This window comes from Myotis brandtii, unplaced genomic scaffold (genome assembly GCF_000412655.1).
Source record: "Myotis brandtii unplaced genomic scaffold, ASM41265v1 scaffold630, whole genome shotgun sequence".
Taxonomy (NCBI): Eukaryota; Metazoa; Chordata; class Mammalia; order Chiroptera; family Vespertilionidae; genus Myotis; species Myotis brandtii.
Window position 1 is genome coordinate 34,742 of NW_005370412.1, and position 27,710 is coordinate 62,451.

Sequence of the window (27,710 nt, forward strand, 5' to 3'; positions counted from 1 at the left end):
GTCTCTCACTTATTTTTATGCTCTGTAGCAATGTCTTTGGAACAAAAGGCTTGTGATGGAGTCCAAGGCTTGTAATGGAGTCCTGGCCAGAACCTCTCTGTTACGTGGAGGCCGAAGTCAATGTGAGAAAAGAAACGATCACCCGTGAGCCTCGGTCTCCTTGGGCAGCCAGCCTGGGTGGGCAGTTCCTTGAGTAGCTAGGAAAGACCTAGTTTTATGTTTTCATCAGAAAGAAAGAAACTCAGAGAATGGGAATACTGGCCTATCCAAAGCTATAAAAAAATGAACATGTTTTCCCAATAAATGTGATTGGCTCTGATACTCTGAAAGAACAATTTGGAGAAGGGATATAAAACAATTGTTTTAATTACCACTTTATCTCAAGAAGCCCTGGATAATGGCCCCATAAACTAAAAACCAAGCTGTTTTGGTTTTCATCTTATGTGGGGGAGTATACTATAGCGATCATCATCTTTGGAGCCAGAACACCTGGGCTGAAATTCTAGCTCCTCCAATGACGAGCCTGCAGGCTTGGTCATGTAACCGAGTGTCTCTGTGCCTCAGTTTCCTTAGCTGGAACATGGGATGATAGCAGAACCTACCTCATAGGGTTCTGAGGATTAATGAGGCAGGAAAGTACCTGGCCATGAATATGTTAGCTATTGTAAGTATCTGATATGCATTTTATAAGTCTATAATCAACCTGTTTCCTACAAAATGTTGTCTACTAGGAAAACTGTAATCATTGAGCCAGACAAAAATAATCCAGACACTTCCAAAGCCCTTCTTCGCACAGTGTTTCTAAAGGATGGACACTGTGAGCAGGGGGAAAGGGCAGACTCACCGGTGGTACCAGTAGGACAGTTGGTGCACACCACCTCCTGTGTTGTAGGCACAACAGCACAACTTGAGCCCCCGGGACACGGGCAGGGCTGGCAATCAGAGGAGGTGCCCGCGGTTGGATCTCCATAGTACCCGTCACTGCACTTCTCACAGTTGGGGCCGGCTGTGTTGTCTCTGCAGTTACAAACACCTATTTGGAGATCGGGTGTGAGAAACAGACAAAGGAGACAATGAGGATTTCCTACCCATCTGCTAAGGGGAACTTAGGTCGGGCAGCCCCCAAAGGGCATCCGCTCACCTGTCTCAGGGTCACAGGTCTCACTGTGTCCATTGCAGGTACAAAGCACACATGGACTATATGGCCCGAGACTCGGGGTTTCTCTTCTGTAGCCCGAGATGCACATCTCACAAAACTGCCCTCCGTATCCCACAGGACAGGTGCAGGTCTCCACCCAAGTTGCAGGGGCCCCTGGCCCAGGACGAGCAGTAGCCAAGGTGACATCATCCAAATATCCAGCACCTGTGTGGGTTGTGGGAAAGAGAATCACTGAACTGGCTTCCATTTTGCAAAAGCTCAAGAGAAGTCAATAACATTAAAAGGTAACCAAAGCCAAACTCCCAGAGACAAGCAACCATCAGTTTAATTCATTTACTGGAGAAGATAAGTAGACAATAGCATTTAGAATAATCATGTGGTAGCTGGTGCTGTGTCTGGGATACAGCAAACTTATTTTTAAACACACACTGAGACTGGTGGCTTTTGCAGTTCTCCCAATCACCAATATAAAAAATGAAAAGCACTGGACCATAATCCAGAGCAAGAAGAGAGAAGAGCAAGACTATGGAGGACAAGAAGATTTTAGGTCTGCAGTCAGCAAGCAGTGTTTTTATTCTCCTGTGACAAAAACAGGTACTGATTGTAGAGTTCAAAGACAAGACAGCAGGGAAAGCACCTGTCAACAAGTACCACTCCATTATATTTTTTTATACCCTGCACAAAACGGCAAAAATAAACACACAAGTTCTAATACTCAGGGCTACTTCAACATGTATGCAAAGATTCCAAAGCCCTTATGCCATATATCACAATGCTTTCCCCTTTCCAGAAGAAAAAAAAAAAGAGAAGCCTTACACTGACTTAGACCAATGGTTCGTCCAACCCCACAGCGCCTGTGATGGTCTCAGCTGGAGCATCCCATGGAAGAGGCAGGCCCTGATGATGTCATCAAGTTTCCCTTTAATTTCCATCCCACTCCTGTCTCTGGCAGTCTATCTTTCAAGCGTATTTCCCCATGTTATGAAATATCACTGGCTGCTTATATAATTCTTAAAAATTGACAACCTGAGGCTGAAGGATATCTCTTCTGTTACTGACTTGAACTTAGTTAACTTTCAATATGTTTATGGGGTTTTTCAACAATTAGATCATGAGATACTTTTCCACTGGCTAATGTACTTCCAACTCTAAACATTTCTTAAGTCTCCCATGCTAAAAGTACTCCTCCTCCCATCTGGTCCCCACTCCCAAGTTATAATCCATCTCTTTTCCTTCCCTTATAGCCAAACTTCTTAAAAGAATAACCTTTACTTTAACTTCTTGACCTTCAAATTACTAGTGGGACACTGCACTCTAATTTCAGTTTCAACACTTCTTAAAAACACACACACACACAACTCCACCTCATCAATGACTCCTTAGTTACCCAACCCAAAATCCAATGGTGTTAACTTCTTAAACTTGTTAATTGTTTCTCCTCCTCAAATTTTTTTTCTCTTTTGAGGCTCAGGGCATGGTCTTTAAATAACTGTTTCCCGAATTGCATGCTCTTTTTCTTTTTTCCAAGTTTCCAAGTTTAAAATTACTACCCATGCATTGACAACCTTTCAGTTCTAGATCTCCAGTCCAAATTTTTTCCTAAGCCCCAGATCCATGTTTCTAACTACCACTTATAAGATATTTTCATCTGGATATTCATGAAAGTCACATCCAAGGAGTTGAGGGCATTGTGCTAAGTGAAATAAATCAGACAGAAAGCGAACACTGCATGATCTCACTTACACTCGAAATCTTTAAAAAGAAAACAAAAAGAGAAAGAAACAAAACAAAAGAAACCAAAACACTTACCTCACAGCTACAGAGAACAGAGATTGGTGGTTTACGAAGTTCCAGTTATAAAATAAAATAAATCATGGGGATGTAATGCAGTGTGGCAGCTACTGCTGATAATACTGTATTTTGCATATTTGAAAGTTGCTAAGAGAGTAAATGTTAAAAGTTGCCATCACCGGGGGGGGAAAAAAATTCTGTAACTATGTGTGGTGACGGACATTAACTGTACTCATTGTGGCAATCATTTCACAATATGAACAAATATCAAATCATTATGTCATGCACCTGAAACTAATACAATGGTGCATGCCAATTATGCCTCAATAATAAAAAACCCACACACCCAAGCTGCTGGTGCCACTCTCAGTGCCACCTCACCACTGACTCCCTTGCACCAGTTCTACCTTTCTACAGAAAGAGGTCTTCGTTAAAAGGGACATCTGTAATACTTTCAACAATAAAAATGAATTTTCAAAAACAATGCAAAAAATTTTTATAGGAAAAAAATTTGAAAGGCACACTTAAAACAGCTTTATCTCAAAATATAACAAATGTTCATTCAGTAATTTTTAATTTTCCATAATTAAGCCAACAGATAAAAGACTTGAGAATTACAGAACAATAAATAAAAAGAAATCGAGGTTATTAAGTCATATGAGCCAGTAAAATTATATTTAGAAATTTTGGAAGAATCTATTTATATGTAATGTAATCGGAATAGGCTTATCCATTATAAGACAATAGTATTTACTAATTTTAGTAAATTTTCTCCAGGTTCTTAAAAGTGATTAAAAATACTTTTTTTTTTACACATAACTCATGTATATAGTTTATACCACTTCTTTAGGATAAGCTTTATAGTATTAGGACTTTAGAGATACCCTTTTGCATATTAAGGATCCTAATCATGTTAAACAACTCTTCTACATTATATCATAACTTACTTCTCTCACTGTATGTCCCACGGATCTTGATAGAGGTCAGGTTGTTAAGGAGCTTTTGAAATTCGAAAGGGGTAAGAGTAGGCCTCCAAGGGTAATCTGTTGCTTCGTGGAGCCTGGAGAGAAAGAAGGGACCCAATTAGCTTCTGTGAGGACAATTCTGGGGGCTGAGAAAGCATTTCTTCTTCATTTAGGCTGCCAACAATGCAAAGCTCCACCAATGTGACCAAGTCAGAAATTGGTCTGCTGGTTTGACAGTGCAGGTGACAAGGGTACAGGGGACACAGGGAAGGCTCCCTTTTACAAAGGCCCCTTATACCCCAAAGTTTCTCTTCAACATTCACCTTGAAGCCTGGAGAAGCTCAGATAAAGAAACCACTTCTGGTCAAGTCACACTTTACAACGAAGAGGACCTTACCTGAAGACGTATTTCACAGTGGTCTCACTTGGATAGGAATTGCCCTGCGCGATCAAGGGCACGGACACTCTCAGGCCAGCTCCCTCGAGCACCACGTCTTCTGCAGAGAGGCGAGTGTCTCGCCTGTCCACTCGAAAGGAGAAGGAGAGGTTCTGACCATAGCTCATCACCTGCTTGCCCAAGAACTTGGCTGGAACGCAGACACATGGGGCAAGGATGTGAGAATGAGACTACAGAGGAGCACACCCCAGCCAGGCTGCTTTTTGGCCTCACTTACCAGGAGCAATGAAGTACCTAGGAAAGTAGCTGTCTGAGATGACGGCGATGTCTTGCCTTTCAGAGGACCACTCCAGGGATGATTCAGAGCCGTCCCTCTGCTCTGCATGCCACCCATCCTCATCTGCAAGCAGAGGACAAAAACACAAGTGCTGTGACATTGTAAACACCCTGAATTCACCTTTATGGACCACAAACACATATAAAAGTATAGGAAGAGCCCTAGCCGGTTTGGCTCAGTGGATGGAGAGTTGGCCTGCGGACTAAAGGGTCCCTGGTTCGATTCCGGTCAAGGGCACATGCCGAGGTTGTGGGCTCTATCCCCAGTAGGGGGCGTGTAGGAGGCAGCCAATCAATGATTCTCTCACACCATTGATGTTTCTATCTCTCTCACCCTCTCTCTTCCTCTCTGAAATCAATAAAAATATATTTTTTTAAAAATCTTTAAAAAAAAGAGTATAGGGAAACACAGCAATGAATAAATGAATCTTACAACAGTACCTAGATATGCTAAACATCTGAAGTTACATTTTTGCTTTATTTTATGTAACATTTAACTATGGTGAATTCTAAACTCATGTATGTTTTCATAAAGTATGGCATCGGGAATATAGTCAAGAATATTGTAATGACTATGTACGGTGTCAGAGGGGTACTAGATTAATCGAGGTGATCACTTCGTAAGTTATATGAATTTCTAATCACTATGCTGTACACCTAAAACTAATATTATATTGCATGTCAACTGTAATTGAAAAATAAAAAGTTTTTTAAATTACTAACTTCAAAGAGAAACTATGTATAATGATAAAAACAAACAAAAAACCCCCCAAGCAAGAAAGCCAAATAAAAAAATCATGTTCATTAAAAAACATGAAGTGTTGTTACCATCAAAAAAATCCTCCAAGAGTTACTGATTTTTAAAAAATACTGTACGTCTAGTTGCACATTTTGGGGACAGAAGAAAAGGTCTAAGTTACCAGTCTGAAAGGTCGAGGTTACAGAGTAAACACTGTAGCCGACGGCGTTCGTGCAGACAGAAGAATGCCCGTAGCAGAAGCAGGGTGTGCAGCCTCGGGGATTAGATGATTCCAGATTAAAAAATCCAGGTTTGCATCTGAAAAAGATTAAGGTACAATCAGGCATTTTTTGAGTGCTTGAAATACGATAACAGAGAAAACACAATCCAGCTGGAGAAGGAATGAGCTACCTCTCACAGTTGAAGCCTTCAACGTTGTCTTTGCAAACACACCGCCCTGTCTCGACGTTACATTCATCCGTGCTGCCGGAAGGGTTACACGCGCATGGCCTGTTGGGTGGAAAATGAATAAAACAATGAGAGAAGAGACAGGAGCAAAGAAATTCCACTCTTAAAGTCAACCTGTTGGTTTACATGTTAATAACAGTAATAATATCTAACTGATGTCACTTTTATACTTGGATCTGGTTTCAATCAAGGATACCCATTACATTTAATATGTAAAACTCTGCTTAATCTCTGTGCACACCAATCCTGGGTCATCATTACAGCCACAAGTCTTAAATCTCACGGACAATTATTTTGGGGGAAATGTTTATACGGCTACAGATAAGCTGCAGGTCTATCATTAGGAATCAGCTCCATTTAGGTTGTGCCCCTTGTTTTGGTGTTGAAAGGTCTCACCTGCACCCTGCCTCCGTGAGAGAATGGAACCCAGGCTGGCAACGGTCACACTTGTCGCCCATCACTCCCGGCTTGCAGCTACATCGGCCATAGCTGTCACACTGCGTGCTGAGGGAACCTAAAATGTAAAAAAACATGTCAACCACCCGGTGTGTCTGCAATATTACGTGTCAAAAAAAAAAAAAAAGAAAAGAAAAGAAAATTGGTAACTTAGAACAATACCCGGAAACCAATACGCAATCTCTAGATGGTTACAGAGGAAAAAGGTGAAATTTTAAATCGGAATTGTCTCAAAATCAGACCCCTGTAAGCCATTACATGTTACCTTCCCAGACACACCCCCTGGACATCAATGTTGAAAACACTAACAGGTCACTCTGTTCCCAGTGGTAAACTGGACACGAGGCCCGTCCCTCCTCTGTGAGAAAGCACTGGTTCCCTCAGGGTCATGCCGAGAACTTAAGTGTACACCGGCACGCACAACAAACACAAAGGTCAAATTCCTGCAAGGACAGAATGGACTGAGAGCACACCACCTCTGTGGACATATACTAACATGAAACAGCTCAAGCTCTCGAAGGATTTCAGACTAAACAAAATCATTAACAAGGAAGAACTCACGAAGCAGCTAACCTTTCACCGTGGAGTTCAAATGCTCCCTAGGATCCTGTTGCTAATTATTTACAAAATCATTGCTCAGGCTACACCCAGTTTTACACACACCCGAAAATCATCGGAAAGTCCAATGTGGTTAAAGAGAGTGGAGGTGGGGGGACAGGCAGATCCTGAATCAGTGACATGTTATAATTTACATGTTACAGTAATGTCCGCATTTTCATACCGAACCTGTGCACATGCCTAGGAAACAGCTTCATTTTCTGAGGCTACAGGAAATGCTTACTTTTTTTTTTTTTTTGGTCTTGAAACCCATCAGGCTGAAGCAGACACTGCCTGGCACTTACCCACAGGACTACAGTGGCACGGAGAGCAGGGCTCCGTGTTCCCGAGGCGGAAGAAGTTCTCCCGGCACTTCTCGCAGTGGGCGCCGTCGGTGTTGTCCTGGCAGTTGGTACAGTGGCCACCGTGGCTGGTGGAACGGTATAGTTCAGGGTCAAAGTAGCACTCTCGTGATCGGCCATTGCAGTCACAGGCTGTCGGCCAAACACACAACTTAAGTGAGATCCATGTTCCTTATGAACAGCATTTTTACAAGACTAAACAAACAAACAAACCTCAATTTCCCACATCTCTGTGACAGATAGTGTTAAAATAAGAATGACTGCCAGATGCATTGCTCATTAAGAAAAAGAAAACCAGTTTGTCAATAAAGAGTTTATACAGAAAAGGTTCATCCTGATCAAAAACAGCACCATCATAAAAGACAAGGAATTCCTTTTCTTAGGAAGGGATCTCCAGGTCTTTGTGCATATACAAATAAAAGCCAAGTCAAATTACAATTTTTCTGAATCTTTATTCTTCATCCTATTCCAGGTCTTTGTGCATATACAAATAAAAGCCAATTACAATTTTTACAATAAAAGCAAATTACAATTTTTCTGAATCTTTATTCTTCATCCTAATCCCAACTCCAAAAACATGCCAACATAAATGCAGGCTTCAAGGCGCCTTAACGTTTCAGGCCTTAGATGATTCAAATACATTAAGATATGAACTTTCGAGGTGCCAGGTTATCTGCATATCCAGACTGGGCTAACCTGAGACCAAGGGGTTATAATTAGTGCTTCTGCAGACGGAAGCAGAATTAAAGCGAAATCTGGATCCAGTGGATCCATCCATCCATTGGGGAGCCTCAGCGCCAACTGCGTCATCTGTTAAGTAACTAATGATACCACCCCCTTCAGGGCACAACCATAGTTTAAGAACAAGTATCTGTAGTCACAGAAATCCACTGTATTTATATGCAGATGATTCAATCAGAATTATTGATTCTGCCCAAAGTATCTTTGATTCTTCAGACAGTACCATGCACACTAAATAAAAATAAAGTTTTATTTAGAAAATAAAGTTTTATTTAATAAAGTTTGATTTCAGAAAGATCAGGAAGTTGTTGTTTTAAAATATTTAAATATACATATTTTCTTCCTTCATTTATAATCAGTTCTTTTATGATATACTTGAAAATTTTTTAGAAACTCGAATTACTGTCACCAAATTAGAGTTGTGTTAAGTAACTTTTATAGCTCCCTTCCCCTTCTTCAGTAGCTGTTTCTTTTCCCTCCAGCCTCCCTAGATGATCCCACAATCAACCCAGCCAGCCCCACTGGAACAGTCTGGTGCTTGGAGACTATGAGCCAGAACAATTCCCAGGTCTCCACTGTCCTAACCCAAGGGTTTTCAACCTTCTTCATCTCATGGCACACATAAACTAATCACTAAAATTCTGCGGCCACAGCTGTCACACTGCATGCTGAGGGAACACCAAAAATATATATTTTGCCAATCTGATAAAAAATATAGGTATAATTTTGACTCATTCATACTGCACGGCTACTGTTGTGTTGGCTAGTGCCATTTTGTAATTTGACAACCTCAGGGAAAGAGGTCAGTGCCCTGACAATTCTTGCGGCACCCCGGTTGAAAATCGCTGTCTACCCGACAGCTCAAGCAGAGGCTGTGGCTCCCTCCTCAGCAGCTGCTAAGAGAGAAGGCAGCTGTCATTTCCTCTTCCACAGCTTGAGCCCCTGGACAATACTGGACTACTGTCACAACCTCCAGAAACGTTGTTCTCTGAGGGGTCACAGGGCCAAAGGGACCGAGGAAGCAAGCAAAGTGACTTAGCTCCTCATCAAAGTCCTCTGCCTACAGCATTCAGCTCATTTGCTCGAGGTAAGCTGGCCATCCAGCGTCTTTGTTGTTCTCATAATGTTCCTGGACAGACTCTAAATATGCCCACGTCATTAAACAGAATACTTGCTAAACACAGGTGTACATTTGCTTCGGTGGCACACCTTAGGAATATTTCATTCTTTCTCTTGCCGGCCTTTATCATGTAGCTTCCAACACTGGATATGACAGTTCAGTAAAATAACTAAAGAAGCCCGAGCAATCGTTTAGGAATGCTGGAGGAGGCTATAAAGTTAATCTGCAAATCTGGGATTTGTTGAGGGAAAGAAAAGATGAATAAGGAGATCTGCTCTGGGCAGCTAATAAAATTAGTCATAAGATATCAATTCTTTCTCAAGGCTTCTGCCAACAATTCCTGCAAGTTCACAGGGTCCGCTTTCTTATTCAATTTATTCCCAAGAGAATATGATAAGGGACACTTATAAGGACATGAGAAAATTACAGCTGCTTTAAAATTTTCTTAAGTCCTTGGCCAGTCATAATTATATGATTTCATGGTTCCTTTCTCCTGAGATGCCTTTCCCTATCTGTTCAGAATAAACAAAGATGTTGTGAAGGAACAAACAACGTGTTATCTTCTCCAGTTCACCCTTCCCTAGGAATTCTAGTGTCTACTCTTCCTCCCAAAGCCTCCGCCTCTGCCTGAGGGGAGTCAGAAAGTTCTCCCCACTGCGCTCTTCAGTGACACCGAGGACAAGCAATTTTTTATAAATAAGCTTTTGAATGGCAGTCTTAGTCCAGTACTCATTGTAACCGACACATGTTAATCAATGACCTTAGCTCTTGAGCATTAGTCGGAAGAAGACTATTTTAAAGGACAGCAAAGAAAAGAACTGGAGAAATCGTATGTTAGAGCTGACCACGCTGGCCCGGTATCTGGATCTAAGCACAGTGCCCAGCGTCGAGGATGCTGCTCCCATCCTGGTGTGTGCGCTCAGGAAGGAAACACACAACCAGCACGGTTTATGTTGACAGCCAATCGCCCTCATCTGTGATGTTCCTCTGACGTCCACGTCCCACGCTTTCAAAGTATGAAAGAAGCACTGCCTTTCGTTGTTTTCCTTTCAAGGAGGCGTAAATGCAAGTCACCCATTCCTTCCTCCGCCCCTGAGGGATCAGATCTCAAGACAACTGAACGGCCCGACACCACCCACGGGGCACTCACGCAAGCATTCGCTGGCGCTCTCAGCAGTCGCCCTCCTCCACGGCCGGTCGTTGAAGAAAGGGAGACACTTTTCACAGTCGACCCCGTAGGTGTTATGCTTGCAGTCACACACCAGCTTGTTATGCTCATTCTTCACACACTCGCTTGCGTGTCCGTTACACTTACACCTGGGGAGAGAAGAGACACTCAGAAACAGGACACAGCTCGAAAGCCCCAGAAATGGATGCAGAAAAAGGATGGACACAGAGAACCAAAAACAACCTCTGAATATGGTTGAGATCTCCATTCAAAACTGGAAACTGAGGCACGGAGAAGATTAGGTAAGGGCTGTTAGAGTTTTCAGGTATGAGGAAAAATTAAACAGGAGATTAAAAAAAAAAGGTGACTTTATTTAACAGGGGATGGGGCATTAACCAGACGCGAGAAGAAAGTCCCTAACAATATGGGAGGACGTCTGTAGCATCAACTTCCTGAAGTCAAATGTGTGTGCCAAGAGGCAGCCAAGTGCACTGGTTAAGAAGAGCATGGATTCTGCAGCCAGGCTAGGCTGCTGGGTTTCGAGCCCCGCCCTGTGATTTGCCTGAAAAACAGGGAAGATGATAATGTCTGTTTCATAGGGTTCCTGGGAGGATCAAGAAGTTGCTTTATTCATATGCCTAGGATTGTGTAGGCACATCACAAGTCAATAATTATGTCAGCAATTATCTGCCATGATGATTTTAAAGTATTCTGATCTGAGGGCAGCAAGAGACATTAGATACCTCATGACCAGATGGATCTCTCTCTCTGGTGGCCTGGTATTCCCACAGGTTGCTTGGGGTAAAAATCCTTGCAGGATCCCCCAGATGCAGGTTAAAACCATAAACTAAGAACTCGTGGAAATCCCCATGAACACCAACACACGTTCTGGTGCGCTGAGTTTCCCTCACTTGCTTCCTTGAAGATAGCCATCAGTTCCATAGCTTCTACTACCACTTAAAAATACACCCAGCCCTAGCCGGCTTGGCTCAGTGGATAGAGCGTCAGCCTGCGGACTGAAAGGTCCCGGGTTCGATTCCGGTCAAGGGCATGTACCTGGGTTGTGGGCACATCCCCAGTGGGGGGTGTACACCCAAACATTTCTGGAACATCTACAGCATAACCAGATGAGTCACAAATTTATATCTCCAGCGCTCATGTTTCTCCCAAACTCCTTGACTGCTGCACAAATTTAGTCGTCCTCCGTGACCTACAACTTTACATGTCTACATCCGAACTCATCGTCTTCCCAATTAACTCATCTTCTTTATTTACTCTGTTAATGGTACCACGATGCTCCTGATCACTAAACCTTACAATCATCATGACTAAATCCTGACAATTCTTTCTTCACAATAAAATGCATCTAAATGTTCCCTTCCATTCTACTGCCACCACCCTAATGTCAGGTGTTTGTCAGCTATCACCTAGCTCACACAGCGTCATAATAAGAATGGAAATTCTCTCGAGCATACTCTGCTCATAACTCATACATACATGCTCACAACTCATCTTCCTGATCTCACAGCCCTACTGCAAAAAAAGAATGACACGATTTCTCATTGGTGACAGTTTCCATCAGCTTTCACTGAGCATCAACCCCTCCCCAGGAACACTGCATGCAAAAAAAAAAAAAAAAGTTTCTGCTCTTGAGACCTCATAGTTTAACAGGGGAGGTAAGTCCAAGATTCTTGCCTGCTGTGTAAAGTCTCTGGCTACCAGTCAATCTCTCTGGTTTACAACTCTACAAATTCACATAAGAGATTTCCCTTAAGCCAAGTAGGCTTATACACTGCCAACTCAAAACTTTTTTCATGACCTGCCCATCCTTCTGTACCAACCCAGACATCCTTCCCACTCATCCTAATCCTACCTGTTCTTCAAGACCCAGCTCCGAACCCATCTGCTTCTCTAGCCTGACGGTTCTGCAGCATTCTCTGGCATATGGTATCTTTTTATCTAAAACATGGGGCTATACCAGTATTTACTTTTTCACATATTCATGCATTGGCCAGATGTGTTGCTCATTAAGAAATGTATTGCTCATTCCTATACAGGAATGTTGTGTAGGATCCTAGAAGGTCCAGTTCTTATCCGTAGGTGCATGTCAGCCCTACACTTCCTCTGGAGCTTCATAGTTCCTATCTATTATAGAGCTTTGCACTTATATTCTCAATAAGAATTCACGAAGGGGACTGATTTGACAAGGTTTTAGAAAACCTACCTACTTACTTTCTTTTCACGATAATGAGAAGGTCTAACAACATTATTAATGCAGTTGTAAACAGTTACTGCATTCACTTCTAAACCAAAGCTCAAATCCCTTTCAAAGTGGTTAATAGTTTACTTACCTACCACCTACGGAAAAATCAGAGATTGCGTAATAATAGGACTTGAGAACTTTGGGGTCATTAAACACCTCGTCTCCGAAGGTGTTTAGGCGATTGAGAGTCACTCGGATGTCCGTGGCTGTTACCCACTCCTGTGAGAAAACAAAAACAGAAAAAACAGCTAGTGGGACTGAAGATAAGAGACATAAATGGGACAACAGTGAATGTATCACTTAACTTATGTCCTCTTCTAGCATTAACTCAACTGTAATACTCAATGGTTCCTTTAATTTCTTGATATTTTTCTCCTCCTTGACTCTTCCCTTCTTTGTTCTAAGTTGTTACTTCACCGCTCAGAGTCCCCCAAAGCAGGAATAATACTAGTTTCTTCACAGGCCATTGAGAGGCTTAAATGAAATATACTTCTAAATGCCTGGCATACACTGGATACTCAATACACATGTCCCTTCTCCGCACCCCAAATCCAATCAGATATTAGCACGGAGCTCATGTGATGCCACACTTGTACAAGACATGCTGGTCGTTGTTGTCTCCCCCTGCCCACTTGGCACCGCCTATCGCTACCTCCATAGCCAATCCACTCCGATAGGTCTGGAAGAGACATCCAAGTAGAAGCACTAAATCATTACACTGCCCTCAACCAATCAGAGTCAGTCTTTGCCTTGACCCTCTCCACAATTTCACTTCTCTGCGAGCCTTCCTGGGCCACCCTACCTAAAACTGCTACCACCCCTGAATGCCCGATTTCCTTTCCCTATTTTATTTATATTGTCTGTTTCTGATACCATCATCACCAAATTGTAAGCAGGAATTTTTTGTTTTGTTCACTGCCATTCCCCTAGCATAGGAGGTGCTCACGTGGCATTTGCTGAGCAAATGAACAAATGGGAAGAAACTACAGCTGATGGACTTGGTAGGCATACCGTAACAGCCAAGGGTAAGAATGAAGGCTGTACAGTTTTCCCCTAGATTTTGTGAAATCAAAGCCCTTGTAATAAATGCCCTTTCACTGAGCTAATGCTAGTCAGGTGTTTACATCTGTGACAGACTGTTATACAAACGATGCCAACCCATTGTCACTGCCGGTGTCCCCACCCTGCGGAGCCCCTTTCCACATGGATTCTGGGCTTGGGCATGTGATTTGCTTTAGCTGAGGGGACATCAGCAAATGTGACACAAGCAGAGGCTTGATAAGTACTTATCACTGGGACTTGCCCTCCTGAAATAATTCCACCATCACATGAAAAAGCCCAGACTGGCCTCCTTGAGGATGTAAGACCACAGGGAGAGAGAAACCCAGCTCCCAGCTCACCTGCCGGCGAGTGAGCCCAGGGCAATACAGAATTAATGAGAAATAATAAATCATGGTTGTTTAAACAAAGACACCATCTCCATTTCAAGTCCTCTCCTGGGACTGCACTACAATCACCTACGGAGACATAACGAGACCCAACGAGTGAGTGCAGGGCTGTGGGCGAGACTGGGAGGCACGCCCCTGATTAAGAACCACTGCTTCAGCCATGCCAAACACCTGGCAGATAGAACAACACAGAGAACTCAGGAAAGCTAATCTCCACCAAGCCTCCAAGTATAATTAGAAAGGAAAGAGATGATGATTTCACCGCATCCAAACTTGGAACTCCAATAACAACTCCCACTCATGGCCACAATGTTAGGAATCCTTTAGTCGTCTGTAATGTAAATAGCTAAACATATCTGTGTTTAATGCTTATTATATTTTATACAGCCTTCACCTTTATCACGGCTCTCCTGAATAAAAGTTTTTCAAGGGCTGGATCTAAGCACCCCCGCCCCCCCTTTTATTTCCCTCATAGTGGGAACCTTCAAAAGAACAGACAGACCCTGGAGCAACACTTTCTGGGTTTTGAATCCCAGTTCAGCCACTTAAAACTGTGTGGGGCAAGTTATTTTATCCTTTCTGGGCCTCTGATTCCTCATCTGTAAAATGGAAATAATCAAAGCATCTACAATATAGAGCCATCCTGAGGGTTGAGTTAATATACCTAAAGGGCTTAGAACAATGCGTGTCACACTGTGGCACATTGTAGTAAGTGCTGTAATAAATGCTAATCATCATCCTAAATCAATGCATGCTTGATCATATTCATATACAAGGAAACCAAGAAGGGTCTCCCTCCTGGCAGGGAGATAGCTTCTGGAGGGCGGCACAGCGGGTGATAAGGAAAAGGTGCTTGGCCTCTCCTCACTGTCCAATCAGCTGAAGCTTAAACCCCCTTGGCAGCCAGATCTCAGAGCCAGAGCGCTTACATCTAGAGACACATAGTTAATGTCTCTGCATAATGATGCCAACTGACCAAATCCACCGCAGACGCTTACAGCATTTTTTCCACATTAAGTCTCGTGAGTTCCTGTGGAACAAGAGCAGCAAACATCAGGATTCCTATAGCTGGCGAAATGGCCTCAAGACGGCTGACCAGGCCTCCAGTTAGCGAAGGTGCCAGAAAACCAGTCACAACATTATGCCACTGCCTTTTCCTACTAGCTATCCTGTTGCCTCTCCAGGACAGTCAAACACAATAATTTGTGTGGGAAGAAACAAAGCTAGCAAATGTCTGCGGGGTCAGCTTGAAGAGTCTGTGTAGATCACTCCTCCCCTAGGCAGGCAGTCTCCTGCTTTTTCATCTATCAAAGTCAGCTAGTCTTCCTGCCATTGACTTTGAGCACCTCTTACCGCCAATGCGAGAAATGCTTTTCTGAAGGACTCTGCAAACATATTCATTGCTCACTACACCCTCAGAGCTTTCCAAAATCAAGACATATAATCAATCTCGCAGACAGCAGCTTACAGAAATACAATGGAAAGGAAGAACTGGACTCACAGAGAAATATAGTCTCATCTTGTGCCACTGTCCAAAACCATACAGCCAAATTAAAGGAGGAGTCCTGAACATCATAAATCCCAGAGAGAAAGAATGAGAAGACACAAAAGCATAAAGCACCCCCCCCACACACACACACTGAGAAATCGCAATAGCTTTTCATGACACGAGCACAGCTTTTGCAAACCCATATCCAGTATTTCTTGTCTCAGTCAATTACTACAGCCTGCCCCCATTTAGATGTTAGCTTCAGCCACAGGACAGAAGTGCCTCCAATTCTGTGTTAATGTGCTGGGTATATATGGCACGAGGCTCGCCAGTCTCTCCAAGATCAAATAGCCAGAACATAAGAAAAGTTCACAGAAATCTAAGCAATACATAAAGATTCCATATGATGGTGCATAAGGAATTATGTACACAGCATTTATGAGAAAAAGTCTTTCTATTGCTACATAGGGGAAAGTTTCTATGACGATGCTTGAGCATGATACGAGGGGCACAAACACCAGTGCTACAGACGATGAAGAGTTTTCATGATTGGCAACAGTGCCAGACAAGCCCAATCAGAATTCCCTGGCACAATAATGAAGGAAGGCGGCATTCACAACTATCCCGCTTCAGTTGTTGCCTCTTGCTAATAAAATATCTTCTACTTTGTCCAATCAAAGAAGAGGTAAGAAAGGATGCAAGAGAACCGGATCGATAAGTTCAAATACCCTCTTCTCAAGGTCAGAAGCAAAATGTTTCCACTTCAAGTGCAAACACTAGAGTTAAAATGGTCCAACTTCAAAAAAATTTGTAAAGTTTAGATATCCCAGGACACACTTGCAAGTGCATGAGAACGTAAGAACAAGCATCAACCGTGGGTGGGGTGGGGTGGGGACAGGAACAAAACTGCTTTCCCTCACTTAGTGAGAGTCCACCGGAGAGCAGAAGGAAGGCCAGCTGTCTGTCTTGCTGGGGGACCAGAGGCCCCCATCACCACAATCTTCCCACATTCCGTACGTACATGGGAGAACCGCCTGGCTCCACGCCACCCTCCAGATGCCTACCTGCAGCACAGGGCTATTGTCAAAGTTGTAGGCACTGGGTCTCCCCTCCAGGGTGGAGAAGGCCACGTTGCCCCCGGTGAGCGGGGAAATGTCACTGAACTCGTCGGTGCACAAGGCCTGCTGCTCGTCCTCTCCAGTCCTGATGAAGCCGCGGTTTATCTTGAAGTAGGTGTTCTCACAGGAGCCGCTGTAGTACTGGTAGGGAACCCAGGGCCCGTCTTCCCGCGTGCGCTTGTAAATGGCGAAGCTCTCTGGCCGGCTGGTGTGGAACCTGAGGCGCACGTATGTGATGTCAAAAGATTTTCCTACGGGACAAAAACATTGAAGTTCATATGTCATGTGTGAAGCAAAAAAAGCCCCCGTTCCCAGTTTGCTTTAGAACTTGACAGAGAAAGAGCATACCAACCACCCTGTGCACACTAGACTAAGAAGGCTCCAGAACATACAACACATCGGCTGTGTCCGACAGGCTGGTCTACATACACCGTTCCGGAGCACGTTTTCCCACACAAATGACAAGTTATAGTTGGTTCATAGGTTAGCTCATGAAAGCCTATTTATGACGTAGGTCGTTGAAATTTCGTTTGCCATAAAAATTGTAGCATATGTTAGTACTGTACTTACACTATTAAAAATAAAATGGGGGAAAAGTACATTTATTCTTAATGCTGAGGTTTCGGCAAAAGCTTAACTGAGAGATAGAAAAAAATTTTTTTTGAAAGTGGGTATTCTGGGCACTTTCAAAATGTTTAAAAACTCCTTCCTTGTTAACGATAATATTATCTCTTCATGCAGGAAGAGTACCCTGGGCACTGATTGTGATGCTACTTATCAACCAGATTAAGAAAGAGAAATCTGATACGGGGAGGACAGTGGTTGAGATAGGAGGCAGGGCATAGAGTAGGAAAGAAGGCAAAAATTCCTCCAGTGGCTGAATAAACAGAAAGAGAAAAGGAGAAAGGTGGCTTAAAGAAGTTGTGTTTGAACATGTTCAAAAGAGAACAGGTGAGAGGTGAGCTCTGGTCAGGGAAGGGCAGCGAAGGGAGGAGTCAGTGGACCGTCATCCCTCCGGAAGAAGAATCCCTGGATCAGCTCCCTTCAGCTGCCAATCCGACAGCAGGGTATCTTGGTCGCCAGCCAGCGTGCCTTCGGGTGGGTAAAAGGGGTCATGTGCAACTGTTCATTCATTCAGAAATTGGGTCTGACACTATCTTTTCTTTGCTGCTTCTATGCCAGAGTGAAGATCACAGTTCAGTCAACAAGTATTTGTTGGGCACAATGACAAGCTCAGGTCTCTGCTGTACACTTTGGGGGACAGGATGTATTAGGGGTCCTTGCACTCAAGGAGCTGCTAGTTTTTTCTCCCCAAGTGAATTAACTGCACAGGAAGAACCATCTTAATCCTCCCCTACATGATCAGAAATGCTGAGGGCAGACTTCAACCATTTCTCACTTCCTTGAACCCACTCATCCCCCGGGGGACGATGCTCATGTGTGGCCTGGCATCTCCAGCTCTCTCTCTAGCTATCTGAGTCCATCTCCTGCACTCCTCAATGAAAGACAGCACCTCTGCCTCCAGGCAGGAGGCCTGTGGCAGTGCTGGTACAGATCTGAGACTCAGTGGGTGAGTTCAATTGGGAAAAGGAGGTGGCAGGGGGAGGGGGCAGGAAGTAAGAGCAAAAAGTCCATGGAAGCCGTGTGTGCAGGCTGTTCTTCACTCAAGTCTACCTATAATAAAATTGATGTGATGAGCCGTATCTGATTGTATTTCTCAACTGGTCCTGATCTTAAAAGAGAGGTTTAATTAACTGCCCCCCATCTACACAAAACACACACACATACATATGACCTTGAACACAAGGATGTGTGGCATGATGGAAAGAACACAGGACTGGGCACTGTGAGTCCTAGTTCAGGTCCTGCCTCCTTCAATGACCAGCTGTGTGATTTCTGCTCTGCCATTTTCCCCTCTAAAAATGAGGATGATAATCCCTGAGCCACCAGCTCCCAAGGGCTTTTGCAAGGTCAAACTAAGATCTTGTATATATTTGACTTGTTGTAAAACTCTATACAAATATAAGGTATTATTACAACAGGGTTTAGGAGAAAATTCCTGAACTAGGACCCTGGGTATGTTCACACATAAGGGCCTGATTATTCCAGGGACTACCTGGTACAGCCTGGATCTTTTATCTACAATGCAATCCAACATTTTGCCTCAACACAGGTCGTGCAAATACAGTTTACAACCCTCCTGTTAAAAGAACACAAATTTAACCTCTCTTTACTATGTAAAAAATGTCAAGACATCACCTTTGCATGAGGGTGAGGCTATAATGCAGTATCTAGGACATTCCAGCGACTATCTAAGACATTCCAGAATGGGAAAACCACTTAGGAGTAGGTGGCTCAGGATGTTCAAAGGCTGACTCGCTAATCTCTAGATTACAGATGACTCTTACTTTTCTACTCTCTCTGTCTACATTTATGATATCGCAACCTCATTTTTCTTTAGCAACCCAACCTGCAGAAGATTGGATCAAAGGAGAGAAGGCAAAACAGATCAGGGTGCTTTTGAGTTCCATACCAACATTTGTACCACAAAGCCACACCCCGAAAGAAACGGGCCTATGTGCTCATTCTCACTGCTAACACACCTAAAAGCAATCTTGCTAGCATTAAACCTGGAGACAACCTAGCATGTGGGCGCTGGCCTTCCCTCACCCAGCCTTTTCGGAGCTGCTTTTCTCATCCTAACCTACAGCCACGGTTGGAAGAGGAAAGGCTGATGGGGCGATCTGTGGAGGGGGTGCACACAGTCCACACCACAAGACAGCCACATGGACTGACTGCTCATAGAGTTGCAGTCTGTCCGGCAGTCGCTACAGAACATTGCGCTTCCATGTGAGGAGGGCTATGACAGGGAAGTGAATAATGCTTTGGGAGCATGGAGGGAAGTCACCTAATCTAGATTTGCGAAGTTTTCCAAAGAAGGTGAGGTCTAAATCCAAGAGCTGAGGAATGCAGAGGAACTGGCTAAGCAAACAGGGCTCAGTTGTCCAGGCAGATAAAAGAGCATGTGGGAAAGCCCAGAGGACAGAGAAGTAATCACTGGAGGAATCAGAGTTGAATAGTATGGCTGGAACTGGACAGAGTAGCTCGATATGAGCTAACGAGGAGGTAGAATATGCTGGCCAGAAGTCATGCTAAAGAGCAACTTCAGTTTAAGGACAATGGCAAGTCACTGGAAGATTTGTCAGGAAATGCATGATTTGGTTTGATTTTTAGATCACTCTGGCCACTGTGGAAGGGACAGGACTAAAGGTGAAGAGAATAGTGAAGATGATGTGGCAGTAATATCGGAGAGATGACAGTGGCTGAACTAAGAGGAGGGACAACTGCTGAAAAGAAATGAATGGATGCAAGTGAGACGTAAGAAGCAGACATCAACAGTAACTTGGTCATTGATGGAGGGTGACGGGGAACAGGAGCCACTTCTGAAAGCCTCCTCTACATTTACCCTGTTGACATTCTGTTTCACTGTCAAATCTTTTATTCATTTCATAAAGCTGGGATACAAGAATGTGACTAGTGGTGGTGGAAGGATTGCCTCCATGTAGGAGGAACCCTGCGCCCCTGCTTGCTATCTGGATGCAAATGCAAATGACTTTGTAGGTTTTATGGGATGGACATTGAAAGAATTCTAACTGATGACTTTTTATTTCTGTGCAGTGAAAATCAAGGGTGTCAGCTAAGAGGCTGGGGAATGTTGGTGGGGACTATGTGAGGAGTGTAGAAACTTCCTAAGAGCCAATGTAGAGTCTAGCAAAGAGATGACTGGAGAAAAAAAAAGGCTTGCTGGGCAGAGACTAGACTGCGGAAGAGGAAGGAGGTCATGACTTTGTATGGACATCTTTGTGCAGGTGTGATTTTCTACACAGGTGCAATGGAAGGACAATAAGATAAGGAGACTAAAGTTACTTCAAGAAATCTGGACTCTCTTCTAAATAAATACAGAAGCAAATATAGAGTGAAGAGTCAAAGCTTAGCTGTCTGTGCTATCCAGGATTACCTGCAACCATGAATAAGGAAGAACTGGGAAAGTAAGGAGCTACTTTTTTATTCCATTAAATATTCCAATTCAGAAAATCAGAAGTGCGTGTCTGAAAAGTGTCCCAGCAACTACACAACTAGGACATCTTCCACCCCTCACCTCGTGTTCATACAACTGAGACCCATCATGTTCTCTCTCTCTTTCTCACCATACTTTCCTACTCTTTGTCTGTCCTACTCCTTTGACAGTAGACAAAGTACAATGATCTAGTTAATCGGGAGATGAGCAGAAAATAGGACCAGGTCTCCTGATTTCCAGTCCAGTGACAGCTACCGTACTATCGTCACACTGAAAGGGTGTCCAAGGAGACAGTCTGACTTGAAGGTGAAGACTCCAAGCACACAATTCAGAAAATCAGAAGTGCGTGTCTGAAAAGTGCCCCAGCAACTACACAACGAGGACGTCTTCCACCCCTCACCTCATTTTCATGCCCATTAAGACTAACCATGAATATACACACCCTCAAGAAAATATTTAGCTTCTGCATGTTCTCCTGCCTCCCCCCTCTCTCTGCCACATTCCTCCCATAAACAAAAAGCCTCAAGTGCAGATGTTTAGAATGAAGCACACAAAATTAACTAATACTTCCTGCTCTGAATCCTACACTTGAAGCTGGCGAGGGAATGAGAGAAGGGGAGGGGGCCGCCTGAACGACGAGAATCGGCCTTTGTTCACACGGGGCCAAGCCAAAGAATTCCGCTTAAGCCTCCTACGTGGTGAAGTATTTCTAATCGCTGAGCAGGGGAGAAACCCTTCCTGTCTCAGAGCTGGAGTCAAGCACTGACTTCTGGCGAACATAAACGCCTCTCTGTTATGTGCAGCTCAGAAGAATTCCACTGAGTTCCTTGTACAACAGCCTTCTTCACAATGAAGTAATGAGCGACAATGGCCATACAGAATTTTGCAAAACTTCAAAATGCCCTTCAGTGGCCTGAATTAGACCAAGAAAACGAGTTCATTCTGAAGTCTCCAATTAGGAGTCACTGATTCACTATTGTACTTCTGGGAGAACTCCTCAGAAGCATAAAATGACTGTTTTCCTTGCAGTCAGACTTGATCCTCTGAGTCTTAAAACTTTAATAAGGTTGTAGCACGTAAAGTCCACGAGAGATGATAGATGTTTAGGCTGCTAAACGAGATTCCCCCAAACAGTTAACACAAACAGTAGTCACCAAAAGCAACTATTTGAAAACGTTTTCCATTTTGTGAGTGGTGTAACTGCTGGCTGAAACAAGAGTTCCCAGGACAACATGCACAGCTGCGTTCCAGCTGTTATCACTCCACCTCGGCAGGCAGATTGTCCAAATACGGCCTCGCCAATCAAGATGACCCAGGGCCAAGTGAATGCTGAGTGTGGGATCCTCAAGTGGACAAGGATGGGTGAGCAGGAAGAGGACTGATGAGCACATGCAGAATGCGATCTGGGTACGTGGAGTCGTTCCAACTGCCAGGAAACTCAGTCCTGATTGCCTGTTAACCGGCTAGTTACTACTGTCCAAAACTCATCTTCGAAACAGGTTCTTTTTAAAAACTTATTATCCTAGTCCTTTCCCTTAAATTTCAGTGCCCCTTTGTCACGGCCTCTCTGTCAATCGGCTTGATGCCAACAGTACGAGGGCACAATCCCATAGGAGGTACATCTAAATCAGCACTACTTATACCGAGGACAAGTAACCTTTATAGCTCGGTATAAAATAGTCATTTTTAATGGAATTTATTAAAATAAATGCAATGGAATTTACGATTTGAGAAAGCTTCAATGGTTCACATTTCCCGAGTACATGCAATACACACCTCCTGTCACATGTGTCACTGCCATGACAGAAAGACATGCTAAGATGAGTAGTGCTGGAATACGGAGTTTCAGTTCCAAGCTGCCACCGGAGATATAACAGAGCAGGTAGGTAAAAGAGCAGTGATGCCAACCATTTGACTCTTGTTTAAACCCAACAAAATTCTACACCATTAGCTATTTATAAAAATAGTTGTATTGCCGTGACAAAGGGGCTTAGGGGAAAAGAAACATTTTGAAATACATTGGCATGCCTTGGGGAAGATAATCTCTTAGGAAAACAAGGTGTTTCCAAAAAAGCACCACATTTAAAGTGTAAGCCAAAGAAGACAGTTCTACCTTCATCTCCCAAAACTACCAGTTGGCGCCATTGTTGAATAAGACCATGGCACTAACCTAGCGTAGCAATCTTCCAAACATAAACTCTTTCTGCTTGCATTGCCCAACTGCGAGATCCAAAAATGCCATATACCCTTCAGCAAATGGAAAGGTCAAAACTGATTTGGTTTAACACACATCAAATATGAGATCATCAGACAGCTGTTATGTGAACAGAGAGAATTAGAATTCTTCACTGAACGCCAGAACATCAAACACTCTTGAAGAGTGATTTCAAATAGGTGTATAGCACTGTTAGATGCTACAGACATTTGCCATTATCATAACATAAATTCATCCTAATTTGTTTGTCTTTGTCATTTTATTTGAAACCTTCACCAGAAGAGACAAGATTCCCAAGTGAAATTCCAAGACAAGAATTGGGCATATGCCCTCTTAACCCAAACCTCCTGCTTACAAGACTCAATACCAGCCCTAATTCAGGCTAGTAGGTCACAAGCATGCCTGAAATCCTTGAGCTGAGCTAAAGGAATGAAGCCAGCATTTACTCCCACTCACCCCAGCTGAGGCAAAAAATCCATTCTGCAGAACAACAGAGTTCTAACTACAGGGGACTGACTGACAAGTGGGATTTAATGGAGTCACCTAAAGAAAGCAAAGAAGTTAATTATAATACTAAGGAAATAAAATATAGAAATAGAAAGGCAATGAAATATAAGCTGCATAAATAAAACCCATATTTTAAAAATGTAAAATTGTTTAGCTATGAAAAGAAAAAAGACCACACAAGTATATGGGAAGTTATGTCTTCTGTGATATCCATGTACTATTAAGAACTGCACATACTTTCACCCATAATAGAGGAGTGAAGAATGTAAAAGAATAGTGAGAAAATCTGATTGGGGGAAAAAGATTCTTATATATAATGAGAGATTCTATATGTAATGGTGCAATAATAGACTAAGGTAAACCCTAATAACACTCACCACCACCACCCCACACACATAAGGCCACAGAGAGTTGAACAATAGTGTTCTTTTATTTATTAAACCACTACTTGCTAAGTGAATTTAAGCTGAAGTCCACCAAGACAATCTATTTAGAATACACCATTCTTCATTTTGCTAGAATGCCTTTACTCTCATTAATTTAATTCCTAATAAACTTGGCCCCTTATTTCCCTAAATCATATACTTCTTTTTTCCTAAAAAAAATAACCACAAATACCATAAAATGTCTTAAATACTAAAATGTCTTTCTCAGTTTTCACAACTGCTTAACTTCTGACCACAGCTACCCATTAGGTCAAGCACGATTAATAGCCATAACTGGTCTTGATAATTTCACGTCCACTTTTTTTTCAATCATTCAACAAATATTTATTGAGCACCTACTATTTCACCATTCTACGCACTAGGGCTATGGAAGAGAATCATAGAGCCCAACACCGTAGGGCAGTGATGGCGAACCTATGACACGCGAACTCTTTTTGGTTGATTTTTCTTTGTTAAATGGCATTTAAATATATAAAATAAATATCAAAAATATAAATCTTTGTTTTACTATGGTTGCAAAGATCAAAAAATTTCTATATGTGACACAGCACCAGAGTTAAGTTAGGGTTTTTCAAAATGCTGACACGCCGAGCTCAAAAGGTTCGCCATCACTGCCGTAGGGTACAGTGGGGAGTGGAGGTGGGTAAAGGATAGAAAAAAGCAAAAATAAAAAAAAATGTTGTGTGTCAGATGATAGATGATGTGACAAAGAACAAAGTAAGGATAGAAAACATGGGGGAGGAATGCCATTTAATACAGCATCATCAGGGATAACTTGAGGTGGACAAGGACATTCGCGGAGAACTCGGGAGAAGGGAAACACATGGGGGGGGAGAACATTCCCGAAAGGACAAAGGAAAATACCATGAGGCAGGAGCATCTTGGCAAGTTCCAGGGAAGGTGACAAGGCCACGGGGGCTGGAATAAGAGTGAAAAAGAAGGAATGTACAGGGGATAAGGTCAAGAAGCTGAGGGGAGGAGGGCCTGCCCATCATGTAGGCCTTATAGGCCATTGTAAGACTGGCTTCTACTGTTTTGTTTTGGCTTCTACTCTGAATGAGTTGAAAACCCATCGGAGGATTTTATACAAGGGCGTAACATGATCTGACTAGTATTTTAAAAGGATCGCTCTGGCTGCTTATTGACAAAAGACTACAGAGGAGGCTGTAGGGACAAGAAGGCTGGTCAGGGTTCTTTTGCAATCATCCAGGCAGGAGATAAGGGTAGTTTGGTCCAGGGCAGAACCAGTGAGCAGTGAGCAGATTCCAGCCATATTTGGAGGGTAAAGTGGACCTGATTTACTGATGGATTGGAAGCCAGGTGTAAGCTGTTCCATAAGCAACTAGAAAGGAGAAGCCGTTGTTTTCTGAGATCATGAAGAACATGGGAGAAACGAGGATGGGGATGGAGTGAAAGGAAATTGGGAATTCAATTATTAACATTTTAAGTTGGAGACGCTTATTATGAAACAACTGAGTGGAGATGTCAAGTAGGCATTTAAGTCTGGATTTCAGGGAGGGGTCCAAGCACAAGCGAGAAATCTGGAAGTCATCAGCAGCCAGACCAAACTAAAAGCCATGGGATTAGATGAAAACACCTAGGGAATGAACACAGACGAGGGGTCCGCAGCTGGGTCTTGGGACATGCCAACTTTTACAGATGGGGAGATAAGAAGACTCAGCAAAGGAGACTCAAGAGGAATAGACACTGAAACAGAAAGAGAATTAAGAGTAGAATCCTAGAAGCCAAGATTAAAAATTGTTTTCAATAAGGAGAGAATGATCGATTGAATCAAACACTCCGAAACAACTGAGAAAGATCAAGACTGCACACTGGCCATTGGATTGAACAGCCTGACAACCGGTTTGGTCAATGGGAATGTGAGATGGAAGAGACATCTGGGACCACTTGTCTGTGATCTCCTGTCTGATACTCGCTCAGGTGAAGACGGGGGGAGGGGGGAGGCAGAGATGGCAGACAGCTAATAAAGACAATTTCCCAAGTAATGTTGCTATAAAGAAATGAGATGGTGGATGGAGGGGAGGAGAGGGGGTTCAAGGGAAAATTGTTTTTAAAGATGGGAAGACAGCATGTGCTATGTTGACCGGGTGATCCAGTGGAGCACTGACCCTCTCTGGCAGTGTCAACGGACTAGAGTGGGTAAAAGAGACCATTCCTGGCCCACCAGGAAGTGTTTGAGAGAACCTTTCCAAAGACCTTCAAGAAAAAAGAAATAATGGAATTAACAAAAACAATGGAATCAACAGGATCACTGAAGTATCTAGATTAAAGAGAATCATCTGGTGCCAAAACAGTTCAAAAACCCACAGGAGCTCTGGAGGGCGCCTCCCCAGGAGCCCGGCACCAGGCTAGGCGTTCCTGCTACAGTCGTTCCTATAATCTGGCCCGTGTAAGGCTCCAGCCTGCCTGGTGGCATCACCTAGTGAGCTTCTGGAAAAAATGCAGACGGTTATGCCAGACCCCCAGGAGTTCTATTTTGGTAGGGTCTGGGAGGGTTCCCCAAATCTGTATTTTAAAGGGCACCCTAGGTGATTTTTATGCACATTTGAGAAATACTGCCCTAACCGGTTTGGCTCAGTGGATAGAGCGTCAGCCTGCGGACTCAAGGGTCCCAGGTTCGATTCCGGTCAAGGGCATGTACCTTGGTTGCGGACATATCCCCAGTAGGGAGTGTGCAGGAGGCAGCTGATCGATGTTTCTCTCTCATCGATGTTTCTAACTCTCTATCCCTCTCCCTTCCTCTCTGTAAAAAATCAATAAAATATATTTTTTAAAAATTGCATGTACTGTGGCCAATCAGTATTTATGATATAGTAAGAGGATCTTTATAGATTTGTGACGAGAGGAAAGGAGAGGGAGAGAGAAATAGAAACATCAACGATGAGAGAGAATCATTGATCAGCTGCCTCCTGCACACCCCCTACTGGGGATCAAGCCTGCAACTTGGGCATGTTTCCTTGACCGGGATTGAACCCGGGACCCTTCAGTCCACAGGCCAACCAACGCTCTATCCACTGAGCCAAACCGGCTAGGGCTGTAAAACTCTTCTTCACCCTGGTTCTCACCCTTTAAAGACGCAGGTAGGAAAAGGCCTCTGCCCTCGGTGCTCCGCTGCAGGATGAACTAAGGCGCTCATGGGTGGTGACTTTGACTTTCACATGTCATGTATTTCAAGGTAAAATTTATTGCAAGTGTTAGCTGTGCAGGCCTGCGCAGTGAACCAGAATAATAGCAGTTTATCTTCTTTAAGACACATACAGAGGCTCAGCTCCACAGGGGCTGCTCACTCTATGTCCAAGGAGGCTTGGAGTGACTGGGCCAACTGAACCCAAACTCTCCAACATTTTTTTCCACGCCAAACTCTCAGTCTTTCAACTTGTGTCCTCAAGGCCCTATCTCCCAGGCAAGTAGAAATAAATATATGTTTGATTCTGAGAAAACCCACCTACTGCTGGGCCTTTCGCTGTGCTATTCTTCTCATGCAGACAATGGTCAGGATTCCCTGAAACCAAATTCCCCATCCCTTCTGGTTCCTGTCCTTCCGGCCTCCTCCCAACCATTACTGATACGTAAAAAAATGATACAAGACCAACAGCAGTTCTCAAGGGCAAGGGACAAATCTGGAAGCAAAGAGTTAACTTCTGCTTCAGTGCACTCAGAAAGATAAGAAAACACTTTTTCTCCTTTGTCTAGTAGCCTAGACTTGTTTAACCCCAGTCTGTGTCGGGCAGTGTTGGCATTTTTAGGGAGGGTGCTACATTCTGCTGGTTAAAGACCAATGTGGAAATATTTACTTTTCAGAGAAGAAATTTCAGGTATGTTTTAT

General features: G+C 43.4%; 1 protein-coding gene across 1 annotated transcript in view; it reads right to left on the reverse strand.

Annotated features, from left to right (window-relative positions):
• The window catches only part of LAMC1 (laminin, gamma 1 (formerly LAMB2)), a 119,680-nt gene that overhangs the window by 25,433 nt on the left and 66,537 nt on the right, over nucleotides 1-27,710 (reverse strand). The window contains exons 2-13 of the mRNA XM_014528341.1: nucleotides 16,564-16,868; nucleotides 12,651-12,781; nucleotides 10,282-10,448; nucleotides 7,214-7,402; nucleotides 6,252-6,369; nucleotides 5,799-5,897; nucleotides 5,569-5,705; nucleotides 4,590-4,712; nucleotides 4,313-4,502; nucleotides 3,898-4,010; nucleotides 1,142-1,363; nucleotides 845-1,033 (exon numbers count right to left, since the gene is read on the reverse strand). Coding sequence (XP_014383827.1) covers nucleotides 845-1,033; nucleotides 1,142-1,363; nucleotides 3,898-4,010; nucleotides 4,313-4,502; nucleotides 4,590-4,712; nucleotides 5,569-5,705; nucleotides 5,799-5,897; nucleotides 6,252-6,369; nucleotides 7,214-7,402; nucleotides 10,282-10,448; nucleotides 12,651-12,781; nucleotides 16,564-16,868 — 1,983 coding nt within the window. The remainder of the gene's footprint in view (nucleotides 1-844; nucleotides 1,034-1,141; nucleotides 1,364-3,897; nucleotides 4,011-4,312; nucleotides 4,503-4,589; nucleotides 4,713-5,568; nucleotides 5,706-5,798; nucleotides 5,898-6,251; nucleotides 6,370-7,213; nucleotides 7,403-10,281; nucleotides 10,449-12,650; nucleotides 12,782-16,563; nucleotides 16,869-27,710) is intronic.